The sequence below is a fragment of the Lepidothrix coronata genome, unplaced genomic scaffold, assembly GCF_001604755.1.
Source record: "Lepidothrix coronata isolate B3197 unplaced genomic scaffold, Lepidothrix_coronata-1.0 Scaffold31, whole genome shotgun sequence".
NCBI classification, from domain to species: domain Eukaryota; kingdom Metazoa; phylum Chordata; class Aves; order Passeriformes; family Pipridae; genus Lepidothrix; species Lepidothrix coronata.
The window spans coordinates 6998762-7016293 of NW_016690211.1; the positions used below are offsets into that span (position 1 = coordinate 6998762).

General features: G+C 41.7%; 1 protein-coding gene across 4 annotated transcripts in view; it reads right to left on the reverse strand.

The window, feature by feature from the left end:
* Positions 1-12612: 12612 nt before the first annotated feature.
* LOC108495468 (cAMP-specific 3',5'-cyclic phosphodiesterase 4D) overlaps positions 12613-17532 on the reverse strand; it is a 297598-nt gene continuing 292678 nt past the window's right edge. For all 4 annotated transcript variants that reach the window (XM_017811176.1, XM_017811175.1, XM_017811177.1 and 1 more), the window contains one exon: positions 12613-17325. In XM_017811176.1, coding sequence (XP_017666665.1) covers positions 16915-17325 — 411 coding nt within the window. In that variant the 3' untranslated portion in view covers positions 12613-16914. The remainder of the gene's footprint in view (positions 17326-17532) is intronic.

Here is a 17532-nt window from a genome sequence, read left to right on the forward strand (position 1 = left end):
GCTGCACTGACTGATTCCTCAGTCAGCATGGAAACTTGGATAATGTGTAATGTAGAGACTTGAAGTGGGACTTCCTAGTCCTCAGTGACATCCTTGTGCCCTTGCTCAGACATCAAGGGGCTGTCTTGCCAGCTCAGACAAAGCTTCAGCATATAAGCGAATTTCACTTCTGAAGATAATGATTAGTAAAAGAATGAATCATAGTGCAGCTGGGAAGCCTGTCAGTCCTGCTCTGACAAAAATTACCCTCTAGAGAAAGAAGTCTCTTCAGAAGAGAAGGAAGTCTCTTCAGAAAAAGCAGTTTCTCCAAAAGAAAGATAAAGCACTTTGTAATAAGAGCCTAAAATAAAAGTATTCCAACTACTTGAACATAATACTGTAATACTTTCTTTTTTTTAGTCAAACACTGCTTTGAACAACTATGTATAAGTAAATGAGGGGGGAGCTGGGGATTTTGGCTCTTCTTAGCTTAATCACACCAAAGTCAAAGCTGCAAAGAATTCCTGCCTCCACTTTCAGTATCTGTGGTGTTTCCATCACCGGGATTGACAGTTTCTTCCATACCAAATCATGTCATGGCTTTCACCAGTGGATTCACATGTTGCCTGGTTTGTATAGGAGATGCTAACTAGAGAGCATCTTTAAAACAGGCATTTATGAGTCACTTGCTATTCAGCCATGCTGTCAAAAAACCACACTTTGAATACATAAGGGCATGAAAGAAACACTCTTAAAACCTTGAATCATTTTCCCTGACACCATCTTTCTCAAGCACTCTGAAAATGCTGCATGTTCCTGGAGCAGTGCAGCCTGGTTTTATCACAGCAAGCACATCTGAACATAGGTCAGGGCTATTTTATATTCCTCAGGATGACAACTTTGACCATTCGTGCTCTGGAAGCACGAATCAAATCTCAAGGCAACGTGCCCAGCTTCCCTGTGCTGCCTGCTGGGCTGGGAAGCCTCTCATGTTTTCCTACTGCAGGAGGTGCTAAAAGCTGGAAATATCAGGGAAAAACAACAAAAAAGGAAGATTGAAAATGTGCATACTTTTGGCTTTCAACTTGTTTTCACATGGTGACATATTAGAGCATGCATTTTCAGTACTTAGAGAAAATAATTTCATGAATTAATTTACTGCTGTCAGCTTCCTGAAAGTAAGCTTTAATCAGTTTTCCATGGCAGGCATTTAAAATTCTACATAGCTTCAGATGAAACAAAAAAACATCCTTTAGGTATGTAACTGTTTCTGTGTGCCCCATGAGGTTTTACTTTCAAGATTTTTACTTTCGGTTGACTGAATTACATTATGATCAGGTGACAGTGCCATTCCTAAATGCGACATATGATGCTGGTTGTGTTGGAGGTGATTCCATAGAGACAATGAATTAAATTATAAAACACACTCTCTAGTTCCTGTTGTGCTCACTAGGAGCCTGAATTTCCAAGGTACATTTATGGCTCTAGTTACAAGACAGCTAGGTGAAATTTACACCTACTCAGGAGATCCAGGAAGAAGAGTGCTCCACTTACGTCTCACTTCTAGGCAGTGTTTTGAACAGCTTACTGGTTTGTAGTGATTCTTGGAAAGAATCCCATCCATTTTTGATATCAGAAGTGAAGCCACTGCGTGCATGGTGGTTTACAATGGTTCTGCCAGGTCACAACACAGATTCAGACCTAACCATGACCTCCTCAAAGATGTTATCCTCAGCTCTGTGTTCTGTTCCAAACATCCCAAATTGCTGGGAGGACAGGGTGCTGGCCAAGCTAGACCTCAAGCTTCTGCAGGGTATTGGGAAAAATGGACACATCGAGCCAAAATATCTGCTTCCTTATGCTTGTTCACAGCATTAAATCATGAAAGGAGCAGGGACTGATTGCTTTGTGCTGGCCTTCCAAGTGCTCTAAGAGTACATTGTAAATAAAACTTCTCCTGGCACAATTTTTTGCTTTTATACCAGGGTATCTTCTGTGTGGCTGAATTAAAAACCTGAGTCAAGATGCAATACTGCTACGGGAAGTGAAGTCTGAGACTGTCATGGAAAAACGATTTGGAAAGTTGGGTAATGGATATCAGTCCAGAGGGACCTTGGCAAAAAGCTTTTCCCCAAAGCACAAGGAAGCTGGGTCTGGCCATCAGCATGAGCTGGACACGAGCAACCCAAGGTAAAGCTCTGCCATGGTCAAACTGATGCTGCAGAAAAATGGGGAAAGGAGGTGACGTAATTTTGCCTTGGACAGGTTGGCACAGCTCTCACTACTTTAATGGGCATTGCACACATTCACAAGAGCCCTGCACCTGAGACCTGGTTCAGGCTAACAAAGTTATGCATGTTTGCCTTAACCTGCCACTGCTGCTTCTATACAGGTACCTGGAATCATCAGATGTCACAATGAGAAAGCAGAAAATGGAAAACTACCTTGTTTTTCCTACCTATAAAAACTCATCAGTTGATTATCCTCACTTCATTCCCCCATTTCTTGGCAAGCTACATATACCTGTTCAGAAGACAGAGGCAAGAAAGAGTGGGAGATATCAGTTGTCACTTCAAATGGTTTGGCATTAGCATGTCACCAGTGTATCAGGGGGTTCAACAAAGGAATAGTAGGTGACTCACATGCAGTGTGTCTGTGCTTGTGTACATCCCTGGTTCAGGTAGCATATTTATTGATTGGATTTTATGTGTCATGCAAGTGAAATGGGGGATTTGTCAAGGCTGAATGCACCTGGGGTTGGCTGTCAGAGCAGAAAGGCTCCTCGTGGTGCAGCTCCCTGAAATGGTGGGTCCCTATGGCACATATCCTACTTGCAGTTCTGAACGGCTACATCCATGACACAGAAGGGCACAGTGTGCATCGCCTCAGGAGGAGCACCTGTGCCTGCATAGGTGCTCACTGCACACACACGCGTATCCTCAAAGAGCTTGTTCAATGACCTGTGCTGCACAGTTCCCCTCCTAATACATGGACTCTGATCTAGGTCATCAAACTTGCTTATTACAGTGGTAGCTGGCAGAGGCTGTGGGAAAAACTGTCTTGCAGTCATTGCTTTTCTTAATCCCTAAAGGAAAATGGGTCTTATGAGCATCTTTTCTCTCCCCTGCCCCCTATCTCTTCTGCTTTTTTCTCCAGTGTGGCAGATGGAATCCTTTCAGAGACAGATGGCATTTCCCAAGGAGTGCCTTGCTCTATGTCAGGTGTGAGTGAGTTATGAGTGTCCTGGGGACCTCGTGGCATGATCTTTGCTGGCTCGGCTGGCTCTGCTGGCTCTGTTCATAGCAGCAGAGAACAGCAAGCTATTTTCATTACTGTCTCTAATTAAATACTGTGAGGGTGACCAGGACTAGCACTAAGGCACCCAGCCACAATACAGCTACTACCACATTTCCCCATGCTCCAGGTGGTATCTAGGCTTCAGAGGAACTTCCTTTGGCCGGGATATCACTCCATGGGATAGGGCAAAGCCCTGGTCTGTCTCCAGGAGCCAGAGGAAGCCAGGGTGCATAGCACTGCCCTTCATTCTCTTTCACTTTTCTAGAGCCTTGTAGGACCTCTCCTCTTGGAACACAGACAGGGGCTCTTAGAGCCTGATGCCCTATGTCCAGGCCAGCCACTGCCCTCAGACGCTGTTCTCTGCTTGAAGCATTCCTGTGGAGTGCTCTCTGCAGTTAGTCAGCTGGCCCTATCCACATTTTATCTTGGTGACCACATGAAATCCCTTCCTCAGACCCAGACAATGGACCATTGTGCCAGGGTGCACCTGGGATTGGCTGCTCGTATACAACACCTTCCCCCTAAAAGGACACCAAGTGACCTGCCTTAGTCACCAACTACATACCTGGTTCTGGGGGGTCCAGGCACAGTACTCTCAACTAGAGAGCCCACAGTAAGGCATGGTGTGGGCACCAACACCTCCTCCTTTTCCATTCAGCTCCGTTTCTGGTTGTAGCTATCTCTCCAAATGCAGTATGAGGAGAGGTAGAAGCAAGCAGGGCTTTGTAGCATGGTCCAAGTCATACAACCTTAGATTCAACAAGTACTCTTGCAGTTAGTGGTAAACTTCTGCCTGGCCCAGGCTCTGCCTTGCCATGTCTTCCAGACATGCCCTCTTCCAGACATAGGCAAACAGCTTCAGTGCAGGCAGAAGATGATCTTTCCCCCACCAAACCGATGCAGCTCAGAATATGAGCTTTAGCCAGGTTTCATCCCTTTCTAAGTGGATCACCAGCTTTTCTGCACTGAGAGCTAGGGTTTACAAGTTTTTACACTACTGGGCTTCCTTCATCCATCCCACAGTTATACCTGGGCACTCAACTTATATTTTCCTTTTCTTTTCAATTTTTTCTTTGTTTGTTTGTTTTTACCTTTCTATTATGCTGATGTCTACCAAGTTCAGCTTTTTACCTTCATTTTTTTTCATTCTTGTCACAATTCTCCAGGCAGAGGAGAAGGCTGCTGAGTGCTTCAGTGCAAGACGTCATCCTTGTACTGATGGACCACAGCCTTCTGCTCAGTGAGCAGCAGAGAGGCTGTGTGCCTGCAGTGATCTGTCCCAGTCCGTGCTGTAGAAAGATGTGGATGGCATCACTGTGAACACAGATACTCCTATCTACGTGGGCAGAAGTGTGTGTTGACAGCATGACATCAACACTGGGCTGGCTGCTACACTGTCTGATGAGTGTCATCTCCACTGTTTGAGGAGCTGCCTGCCCATTTCCTTTGCAAAGATACAGTAAGGGAACAGGCACCCAAACATTAGTTGCTTCAGTGCGCATTTCCATGTCTTTGCGCATCTTGACATTCGGTGGCAGTGTAATCAGTGATGCTTGGGCTTTGTGTGGTAATGGTTGAGTCATGGGCAATGTTCCCTGTGGGTGATTGTGCTGTGGGAGAAGTACTTTCCCAGGGGTATAGGAGACAGGTCAGAGATCCCACATGCTCTGTGTGTACTTCATCCAGAGTCACCAGAGGAAACCTTGCACCTGCTGGTAGCTGGAATGAGACAGCTTATGCTTTGATGAGAGAACAGAGCCAAAATCCTTTTGAATAAATGCTATAAGGGTTCATTTGTAACTCAGCATCAAAGATACACTTCATGGTTGAAAAAATTTGTTGTTGAATGATGTTTACTAGGCAGGAACATCAGAGGAGGTTGTTTCCAAGAGACTCAGAGACATGAGAAAAATGTTTGTTCGTTATGTACCTATTTACCAGTATAGGTGAGAATATCGAGATGATGACATACAAAGTACAAAGAAAGAAATCTTGTGGGACCAGGCAAAGCAATGGTGACTGAATGACCCAGCCTAAAAGGAAACAACCTCTGCATGTAGCAAAATTTTGAGAATACAGAGAGTTACTGAAAGATGTGAGCAGTGATAACAAAATGTGGTGAATATGATGAACTGCAGTTAGAATACAGTGGACAAGTGGTTTAGTTCTGCAGAGCTGTGAAAGCAGTGGGTTTGGAGGGAGGTCAGACTGGGGCTATAGCCCCCTCCTCCAACTCTGCACCCTCTTCTAGCTCCTTCCCTTCTTCCAGAGGGTGAGCACTGCTTTGAGAAGCGGTTTTGTTGCAGCCTAACTACTGGAAGATGAGAAGATTTTTGATTCCTCTTCCAGTGCCTGACAGAAAAAGGAATGGGAGAGCAGAAGCTAGGAAGATGAATATACCACTAACACAGTCACAGTGACACAGTGACAGCCCTTTGCCCTCTTCTCGTAGCATAAGATTGGCAGGACAAAAAGAGCACTCTGTTGTTAAAAGTGCCTGGGCTAATGTGCATTGTATATACAGAGAGACATATATATATATATGTGTATATATATATATATGCTTTATCACACCAAACATAAATTATTTCATATGTCTTTCACTGATAGAAACATAATAACCTTTCCAAAGGTACCAGTTTCAAAAGCTCACTTAAATAATAGTGATTTTTGTACCGTAAAAGCTTTTTGGAAGGCCTTAACTTGTAGATGTGCAACCAACTCTGTGCTGAACTAAAGCTTGTTAACTCATGTCAAACACTAATGCACCATCTTGATATGGACAATAGCTCAAAGTAACCAGACAATAATTTCCCTCTGTATCAGAGGAAGTTGCTACTTTATTCTTGGTAAGAAGAGATGATGAACTAATGTGTAGAGGGACTAGAATAGGATCCTAATCTGCCATGCCCATGGTTAAGCTGTTCACACCACTGCTGTTTTCCAGGGCCTGACTTACTCCACACAAACTGTCCTTTAGACATTCCTCCAAGGACTTTTCCCCCCCACCTCCATGCTGCAGGACCGTGAAAGCAGGAGGTCCCTCCCTCACCTTGTAAATAAGCTGTGGCCTCTCTCTCTCTACACTTGCTGGATGTGGAGCTTGACCGCTACCCTAAAGGTGCTCTCAGCATCCTTTTATCCACCATCCCCCTCTGTGCTCAGATGTGCACTATGAAATTCTTCTTCAGCAAGAATTATGCTCCCCTGTACTTCCCTGCACCAGCCCTCCCTGAGAGATACCCAGGTGGGAGTTTGGGGCCAGGCAAGCAGCAGAGCTAGGCACCTTTGCAGAGTGGGTTCAAGAGGCTGGGAGGCACCAAAGGCTGGGCAGCCCTTATCCTGCTGCAACCTGCCTCATGAACAAAATCAGGCTTTTTTAGCTGTTAATTAAGAGATTCTCAGAGGTCTCGTGCTTCCCTCTCCTTTAACAGGTTGTGCTGCTGTGTGAACTGTGCTGCAGATGTCAAGGTTGTGTTTTCTATTGTGTGCTTGTTTTCTCCCCCTGCAGAATGTTCACTTCACTTTGTATGGTTCTTTCACCTTTTGTCACCTGCCACTGTTAGCTACAGCAAGAGGCACAGATTTTTATTCACTTCTCTTACACACTCAGCTGTCCTTTCCAGAACCTTGATGTAAGAGCAGCTGTGCGGATGTGCAGACATCCTCTCTCTCTGCTATGGCTGTGACAGCAGACAGTGTGGCTGAGCCCCACTTCTCCACTGTATTAATGAAGCTGAACCTAAGAGCAGTTCATCTGAAGCAGCACAAAGGAGAAAGGAGTGATTCATTCCCACTCTTGCTAATGCTTTCGGATTCGCGGGAGTTGCAGTGACCCACAATTAAATCCCCCCCTTTTTATTTTCCTAGATCAGGTACAAAGCTCTACCCTGATAGATTAAATTTCAGTTTATCAGAGGCAGACTGGTCTGTATATGACACCATCAGGTCACGTACAAAACAGTCCAATAGCGATACCTGAAAAGCAAGATGGGGTCTTGGATATGAAACCTACTTCAAAGGGTTTTCTGATCTATTTTTCACAGTAATATGTTCTGTACTGCACTGAATGTGTAGATATTAGCATGTGCCTAAAGCAGCGTTTTCCTTCTGCCATGAACACAAAAAATCCCATCATGTCAGCCAGCAGCTGGCCCAGCTGCTCCTTTGCAGTGCCATGCCAGCAGCACAGCACCAGGTTGTGCAGCCCAGGGTTGCAGCACAGCTGGCAGCACCCCTCCATCGCGAGTCCCTGCGAGGGCATGTCCCGTCCCCAGAAAGCAGTGGGAATGCATTGCCTGCTACAGGGTAGGGGGAAGGGAGACACTGAAAGGGTAAAGGGAGGCACTGGGATTTCATCTCCATTCTCCCTGAATCCAGTGCACCAGAAGAAAGCATGGGTACCACCATGAGGATACCTTTTGCTAAAAGGAGCCAAATTCAATACTGATGGTGCTTGTTCCCCAAGCACCATTAGTAATGCCAAGGAGGGCTGCAGGATTTTGCAGAAAGCAGATACAACAGAAAGTTGTTCAAATCTATTTAAAAAAAAAAGCCCTCCAAGCTTTTAAGGTTGGCTGGGGGTAAATAACAGTACAGGTATCCCAAAACACGACTTACCATGTCACCTCCCACTCATCCCCACAAAACAGTACCATTGCACTCGGTTGTGATTTTCACCAGTCTCCAAGCACAAAGCCTGAGGATTCTGTCAGCATATCAAACCTGCCAGAGAAACATCCCACACCACTAGCCATGCTTCCTCCCACCCGGAAGCTTGTGCAAACAGCCCGTCTGCAGCAAGGACTGCTGCCAAGCCATCCCATGAGAGAATAGTGCTGGCACCATTCCTGGCTGGCAGAGCACTGGAACAAGAAAACCCAGCAGACCGGAGGATCTGAGGCTTGAAGCCACCTTAATCAAACACAAGGGTCGAATGGTTCTGCAACAACATATTTTAAAAGGGAGTCACCACTAGTGTCTATGGACAGATACAGACTAGTGAGAAGCACCAGTGGGTATTAACATTTATGAAGGGAATTCTTGTTGGGAAAAAATGGACAATGATATCAAATATTTCTAATAAAGCATGAACTTGAGAGTTACTTTGCTTACCTGCAGGGAAAAGAAACCAAACCAGCTAAATTTTACCACAATTAATGACGTATATTTTTAATAGTTTCATGGAAATAAAAAGCCAGCTGGAGAGGAAAAACCCCACATGTTACTCATGCAGGGAAAGGTTCAGCCAGGAGCTTGCAGGTCCAGAAGAAACACCAGAGCAGAAGAAAACCGGCCTCATAAGCTCTGCAACTCACAGAAACCTGTGGTTACCTTATGGCAAGTGTTCATCTCCCACTGAGAAGTCCTTGAGAAGCAGAGACATGGATTATGATTTGAAAATTACTGTAATAGAAAAGCCCCTCCAAAGAGCCATTCTCTCTCTTTCACCACCCACCCCCTCCCTATCATCTTCACAAAGGACCAGGCCATTCTTAGGCAAAGCGAAACCAAAGTGAATCCTATAACATCACTAAGCACCCTTAAGGGTGGGACCCGTGGCAAGATTCCAGGTTGTTAAATTATTTTTCTATTCCACTTTTTTGTCCTCTCAAACTGCATCTTCAAGCATCACTACCAAACTTGAACACCATGCTTTCAATAACATCCTCAGTAACACTAAAGGTGTTCAAATAGTCTCCCATTTACTGCTTCTCAAGCATTTTTTTAGACCTTTTACTCACAGAGCTTTATAAGGAACATTTCCCTGCAGCTGCCATCAGCACAGCAGCATTGCACACAGGCTGTATGACTGATTCTCTGATAGTCTCTCATCTGACAAATGTGTCCCACAGTCTTGATTCCCAGAGGCATGTGGTTATCATGGACATACTACCCCTGCTTATGGGAGGGAATGAGAGAGAAAATGAAATAGCAAGCAAGAGTCTTTCAAGAAGGGCTAGGGGTATTTCTTTGTTTGCCACAAGCTTTGTCTTTGTGGTGGTACATAAACACAATTTTATAATTCCTCAGAGCACTTTTGTTCTCTTTCCATGCCATGGCAAGAAGCTTAAATCCAAGGACTGCTTTATGTGGGACCCTGTAACAAACCCAGGTGCCAGAGGGGGTCCACAGGCATCTGGATTATAAATGCAGCTCTACATAGCTGGTCCTGCTTGTCTCAGTAGAGGAAGTGTGGAGGACCAGGAATCAGAGTGGGAATGGTTCCAGGCGTGGAAAAATATATACAACAATTGAAAAAGGACTTTATTATATGGATTTTACAGTTCTTATGTGGTTTCAAACATGTGCATTGTATGTTACCCCTACAGTTGTACTGCCTAGGCATGTCCAGGCATGCCTCGAGTTGTCTGTTCCCTGCTTTCCCTGCTTCTACTTCTGATTGGCTGAAAAAGCTGCTGTGAGGAGAGAGCTACCATTGGTCCTGTCCTTTCCCAGTTCCTCCCAGTTCCTCCGTCTTCCCCCGAGTCCTTACTCCTATTCGTTCTCCTGGTTGTCTGTCTCATGCTTCACCCCATTTTCTGGCCCTTTCCACGCCAGAGCTTATATAAACGCCCGCACGCCCTCAATAAACCACCATTGCACCCGACCTTCAACCTCAACTCAGAGTCTTTGTGCAGTGTCGCGGTCCCACTCCCCTCTCCCCCGGACCGTGGCAAGGAAGGGCACTGCTCAGCATCTCTGCACTCAAACGATCCCTTCTATCAAGTAGACTTTGTATCAGACTTCAACCAAGACCATGGTTTAAGAGGCCCAATCCTGGCTGCAGTCAGGACTGACAACATAAACCACAAACCAGAGTCTGAGGGTGCAAAGAGCTGTCTGTGCACAGGTCTTCGTTTGATCAGTGCTGCAGTCAAGGTTTTGAAGACTTAAGTTCTTAAGAGATTTGGCTATCAGTTTTGTGGAGTTTCAGCCATCTGAAGATACTGAAGTTTTTAAGCCACTTCTGTCTCTGTCTAGCCCCATGTAACGATGGCTGACAGGCATTCGTTATAAGCCACGTCCTACAGATGTACAATGCACGTGCCCACTGTACTTTGACTACTCAATGCTGCACAACCTGTATTTTATTTTCCAGACTTCTTCAGATAAAAAAAACAATGGTCTCTACCACGTATTGGAGATGCTGATACTGTAGGCATCTGAACTCAATGGATATTAGAGTTGAGGGCAGGCTGGAGGTAAGTGTGCAACATGACTGATGAGTCTCTGATCTTCATTTGCTGTCTGCACAGCTCATCAGCATTAGACAATTAATGCTATCTGGTCTCCTGTATCATCTTCTTGCTCTCACTAAGGGCTGCTTACTCAGGCACGATGGCTCCCACGTTCGGTTGGATATTAGGAAGAAATTTTTTACAGAGCGGGTAATCAGATATTGGAATGGGCTGCCCAGGGAGGTGGTGGATTCACCGTCCCTGGAGGGTTTTAAGATGAGACTGGATATGGCACTTACTGCCATGGTCTAGTAACCACAGTGGTGTTGGATCAAGAGTTGGACTTGATGATCTCAGAGGTCTTTCCTAACCCAGTTGATTCTATGATTCTATGTTAAAGGCTTGTTTATCTGAGACAGTCATCCCACCTTTTTAGTCTTTAAAGCTGAGCTGAACTCTGCATTGTATCAAACAATTTTTTACTTTTTAAATGTACATCTTAACTAGAGATATAGTTCTTACCACCACCACAATAAGCCCAAGGACCTCAAAATATTTGCTTTGCAAGAAGGCAAAAAATACAGCTTTGCACCCAGGGAACTGAGACAAAAAACAAACTCAAACTCAGTTTTCCTAATGTCCATATTCAAGCTATGGGATGTCTTTGACAGGATGGGATTATTTTAGTTGGAGGGTATTTCTTCCTGCCCAAGTTTTGCTCCCAATTTGTCACTCTGATTTCTATTTGGACCTATCCCCCTTTATTACTTTTGCAGATTTCTCAACCAGTTTGACAGAAAGAAGCTGGATACTGTCTTTATCTTGCAGGATAAACTAAATTGAACTAACTAAAGGGTTAGTTCATCTTTGAACTTCTGTGGTTTTTTCCCCTGGAAAAACTAAGCAAAATCAATCACACCTGGTAGAGAAATTGGACTGATCATTCCAGTAAACACTACATGTGCTAGTAGCTGTAACTTTCATTTTCCAAGCAGCAGAGAGATTAAGCAAACAAAGCTGCAGCTATTCAGACTGTTTGTCTCATTAGGAAAGAGAAGAGTCATTTGTTCAAAAATACATTGAACTTCTACAGTAGCAGCTGTCTGCACTGAAACATGGGATACATTTTGCTTTTGCTCTGAAACTTGCCTATTCTGATTCATAATTTCCATGCACAGAGTGACAAAGTGCTGACAGAGGATGCAGGAAGCAGTGGGCTAATGCTGCCAGCTTCACGCTTACCACGTGCATGGCTGTGGTACCTGACCTGCTTACTGAAAAGGTTTTAGTACTGCCAATGGTAATTTGGGACTCCTTCTTCCTTATTGTAATAGCCATGATGTATACATTTCTCATTAAGGCTGCTGGGAGCATGTGAGGAGGATGCTGACGGGAGTGACAGTTTTATTTGCCCACTGCTCAGTGCAGCATCCTTCATCTTCCCAACACAGCCCTTGCCAGGCTTTTCTGCCACAAAAGTGTGACTGAAAAGGAATCCTAAGGAATTGGTTCTCCTTGCAAACTAACCCCCCAAACCCAAAGAAGGATCTAAGGACTTAAGAAAAAAATGAACACAGACTTCTTTTGCATTCAACCAGAAACTGTTTTCAGTTAGGTAAACAACTCCACAGAACAACAGAGACTGACACTATCATGAAAGCCAGTTCAGAAGTTGAACCTGCATTAAGACCATATTTCTTCCTTGAGAAAAAAGCTGCAATTTATGAATTTTATTTTTAAGAGCAATTTCTTTTTATCATCCACTTGGGGCAGAGATTGTGACAATATTTAAGTGTTACCTTTTTTTTTTCCTCTTTGTGGTATCCCAGCATATTGCTCCTCTAGACAATCTCTAGACTTGTAGTTTCTTTAAAGACATTGAAGCCAGTGGTAAAACTTCCTGAAAACCAATAGAATGCCTTTCCAATATAACTGTATGTCACACCTTTGTGGATTAGACTCCTGTATGAAATACCATATTTGACTGACTTTTACAATTTGCTCGCGTTTATTTTGTATTATCTATGCAAAACAATATTCTGACAAAAATGTGGTAATGAAATAATTCTGGAAATAGATTTTCTCCTAAGATGTCAAAACTATGGGATATATGTAAACAAAGTTAACTTGCAAAAAAAAAATCAAATACAGTAACTAGGCAGAATCAACACATGCTTTTATTTCCATTGCATATAAAATTTCATATGAAGGTATCGATGTACAGTACTATCCCATAGGCTGTAAAGAGAGGCTAAGAAACCAGTGAAAGAATAGCCATGTGCAATGTTCACACAAGTTGCCACTCTCAAGACATCCCCAAAGAAAATATTGAATTAAAACAGTAACAACAAATTGTTCAAGATTTCTGTTGTTATAGTGTCCCTTTTATACCATATAAAACAAAAGCATCCGATTTCCTTTGGGCCAGGGCTGCTAAAATCTACAGTTTGTGTCAAAAAGGAGATTCTGTTTTTCCTTGAAAAGGAATCTCTCCTTTCATGAAGAAGTCACAAGTTATGAGGGCTGGGCATCACTGGAATGGAGGAGAGGTATTTACCTTACTCTGGCAAATTCAGTGATACCAGCTCTAAATAGCCTGGAGCAATGTGACAAGTCAAACAGCAAGAGATGCTCAGTCCAACCTGCAAATCTAATAGTAGTGTTATTAAAACATCTAACTGTTTACCGCTCTTCTGCAGAGCTAGTGCATTATGCTATACACACCTGTACAAAGCCTTAGCTACACCTATATAAAATAAAACTTTGGCTACTAGTAACACTAATATTGGTGTTGGAAAGCATTTCCAAGACTGAAACTGTCTTTTGTGCTACTTTATGGACTCTGCTTATACAGTGATAATTTGTGCTACTAAAGAAGAGACATTACAGACAATTGTAAAAGTGTATGAGTTATACCCTTTTAATTCTCATTATTCCATTTCTCAATATGTGTTGAAATCAAATGCTTATCAGAGATGCTTTCCAAAGCTGTTTCAGTGCAACCTAGTACTGAAATGCAGCATCATTTATTTTTTTAGGAACAAAAAACGTCTGCAATAATCCCCAATGACAGGCTGCAAAAAGATAATAAGAGAGACAATACAATTACATTACCAGAAGTCTGGAAAAGCTCGAACTTCCAGCAGGGTCAAGAATGAACGTTTATTGTAGTATCACATATGTTAGCTCATAAGAGTATCCCCCATCAGTTAGCAACTAAAAATATGGTAGAAATGCCCAGCCCTAGCCCCAAGGCTACCTTACTTTCAAATGCAGCAAAACAAGAAAATATTGTTTAAAGTTAAGGCACAGCCCTGGGACCAAAGACCTGAAGCTTTTTAAATTTATATATCTTTACGTATTTTATACTTTTCGTGAATCTTCCATAAATGAGCTCTATGGTGACATTGAATATATTACAGGAGAAAAAAAATGTACAAGGAATATGTATACACAATAATCATTCTCTCACCAAGAGTTTCCAAATACAGCAACACCACCCTGACACGGATGATGTTATAATAAGAACTGATAATTTACAATTAACATTACAGTATGTACATTACAATAAATACATGGTTGTAAACAGAGACAAACAAGACTGTATTACAGGTAAGGTCATTTGGTGAGAAAAATGCATGGCACAGAAAATAAATAATGCATTTGAAAGAACTGTCAAAGCTTTCTATAAAATCTATCTCATTCAAGTTTTTTAAACTTCTGAATGCTATTTGTTCTATTGATATTCTTTCATTATCATTTTTAATGACACAAAACAATTTAAGAATTTAAATACAGCATTACTGAGTACAGCAACTTGCAAGCTAAAGTGTACTGTTATAAACAAGGTGATTTTTCTTTTTTCCTCCTACTCATTACTCGCCCACAGCATTTTCTTATGGCAAAATATTCACAACACATAAAGCCACTCATAAATTGTATTGTTTTAAAGCAGTGTACAATGCTAAAACACACTTTGGCAAAAGAGAAAAAAAAAGATTGTACAGTGCATTATATCCCCAACTCTAAGAAATTATATCATTTTCTATGATTTGATTGTCCACATGTATAGGTGTATATTTCACAATATGGTCTTATGTCTATTTACTTTCAATTAGTGCAGTTACAAAACCTTCCAGGTCCTACGGGTTATTCTGGAATTTATATTGCTTTTGCATTACTGAGGTTCCAGGCACTCTAGGGGACTGAAAGGAGTTTTAGATGGATCAGGTTCAGGAAGAAATAACAAAGAAAAAAGATTAAAAAAAAAAAAAGCCAAAGCATGAAAGAAGCCCCATGAATTATCTTCATTCTTTTTCCTCCTTCAGCATCTTCTGTGCTAAGGCCCTGTGAGGTGAGGGCTAATGGTAGAGAAAACTACGACCTGGACATAGAAGAATGCAAAATGCATTTAACAGCTGAATTATTAGTATTTTGAAAGAGGCTTTTATTCTAGATCTCTGACACCTTAAACCCCCTGTATTCATATCTGCAAATTTGCTACAAAATGAATCCAAAGGGAAAATAACGGCTGTTGCTATCATCTTTTGTTAAGAGATTATCTTGATAGTGTCATTTCAACAGAATTTTACAGTGTTGGAGTTTGCTCGCCTTCCTGTGCAACTATTTCCCATCTTCTACACTCAAAACTACAATTTTAACCAAGAGTAAAGTGTAGGAAATAAATTTTCTTTTCTTTTATGTGAAGAAACAACAGGACTGGAAAACGACAAATACAAACTCCTACCTCCCTTTAGCTTTCCAAGTTATGAAAGCTTTTAGTACCAATCAAACTGAAAGGCAGGATTCCCTTAGCACAAGCTGGATAAAGGTTGAAAATATTTAAGATTGAAATAATATGGCATAAACTACAACTCTGATGATGCATTGCTCATTTACTTAAAACATAAAAAGACAAGACTGGCATGGCTCTTTTTGCAACAAAGACATGACAAAATAATACTAATTATTATTTTTATGTTTACACGTCTCAGATTAGCAAATGATTTAACTAGATAGCTACCCAGATTAAAAGTTGCTAAGTCAAAATTTGAAATATTACACTAATGCTTTTTTCACCAGAACAAATATTCCATACATTGTAATAGCCTGTTCTGATTTAGCAGTCTGTCTTTCCCAGCTAAAAATAGTCTGAAACCCCATGTTTCAGGGGAAAAAATTTATCAGTATAGCAAGAGAGCTGCTTTTGTACTGATGACAATTCATTACTCTTTTTACAGGCTCAGGTTCTGTAAATCTTAACGTTGGTGGCTGTAGTTGGTATCAACAGGACCACTTCTTGTGGTAAGAAGAACTGGCAGGATCAGGCCACTATGAGGGCAAGAGCACTATGTAAGTCCACTAATACATTTGGGAAAATTGTGATGAAAAACAAATAAACAAACAAAAAAAAGCTATTATACAAAAAAATGTAACACAAAGGATATTCCTGGAACTCACTAGTATATAAAATAGACTTTTACAACTCAATAATACCACAAGATTCTAAGGTAAAAAAACCAACAAAACCAAATCAACCAGCCAAACAAAAAAACCCAAAACAAAACAAAAAAAGGAACAAAAAACCAACCAAACAAAACCCCAAACAAACAAAAACCACAAAACCAAACAACAAACAAACAAACAAAAAACCCCAAGCAAAAAAAACCCCTAGAAGTATTATCCAGTGTAGCACAGATCTGTATTGAAAACTTGCAAGTTCCTCTTTGGAAAAAAAATAACCATTGGCAGACGAAAGTGGTTTGTTTTTTTAATATAATACCTTGGTACACTTAATAAAAGTAAGCTCTACAAAAGATCTCTCACATATTATACAAAATGGAGAGGTTAGTGCAACCCACTGGGTCACACTTTTTTCAGTCGTCTCAGGAAGACTTGAAATCAGAAAATTATGCAATTTTCACAGCTCATCTTCCTGTTGGTAACAATCATGTTGTGTCTCATCATTTACATGAATTTGTTTTCCAGTAGGAACCTCAATTTGTTTTCTGTCTGTTTCCTCTCAAGATGAACATTATGCAATGCTTTGCTTGCAAAATACAATGAATTCAAAAACTATCAAAGCACACCAGCATTTGGTTGGCAGGTGGTACTCCTCTGAAAATATTTACTTTATTTAAGTGAATCTGCCAAATGCAGAGCTTATTAAAATGTAGTTTATGGATGTTCTCCCCCTGCTTTCTGATGCCATTGAGGTTAAAATTCTGGTTACGATATTCCTGAGTGCCAAACTGAGTCATCAATGTCAGTTTTGATCAACAATTGTCCTGGCAGATGACAGCAAGTTGTGACCATGGTTGTAGTATATGACATATACTTTGGAAACCATTACCTACATTAAAAAAAAAAAATATCCAAAACAAAACAAAAAAACTCAGAGAGAAAGAGGAAAAGAAAGGGAGAGAGTATAAGAGAGAAAGAGACTGCATTTTCTTTGTTACGTGTCAGGAGAATGATCTTCGACCACACAGGGTTCTGTTTGGTTCTCCTCCTCTTCTACTTCTTCTCCTACTTGCTCATCAAGAGGAATTTCAGTGGATTCTGAATCCTGGGTGCAAAGAGTCTTGGAGTCACTGAAGCTGGTGTCTTCTTCTACTTGACTTCCACTGTCCTTTTCAGTGTCTGACTCACCATCTTCCTCCAGTGTTAGTTCAAACTGAAATTTTTCAGTTTGACCCTGCCTTCCCTCTTCCTGGTCATCAGGTGCAGGAGAGGGACTTCGAGGGATTGTGCTCTGGTACCATTCTCGATTGTCCTCCAGTGTATCTAGGATATCCTGGGCATCTGGGTGAACAAGATCTGCCCACGTCTCCCACAAAGGATGAACAATGTAGTCTATAAAACCCACCTGTTTCAAATAATAAAAAAATATAATTATTCATAAATAATTATGCTTATAAGTCATGCGAAGTATGAGAAATAGAATGCTATTAAGAGACACTATATGCATCACCCTTAAAGTTGGCTGACAGGAAACCATACCAGTTTATGTAGTAAATAAAGTCTTTTACATTTCAAAAGTCTGATTCAGGATATTGGATAAGAGCTTGGAAAG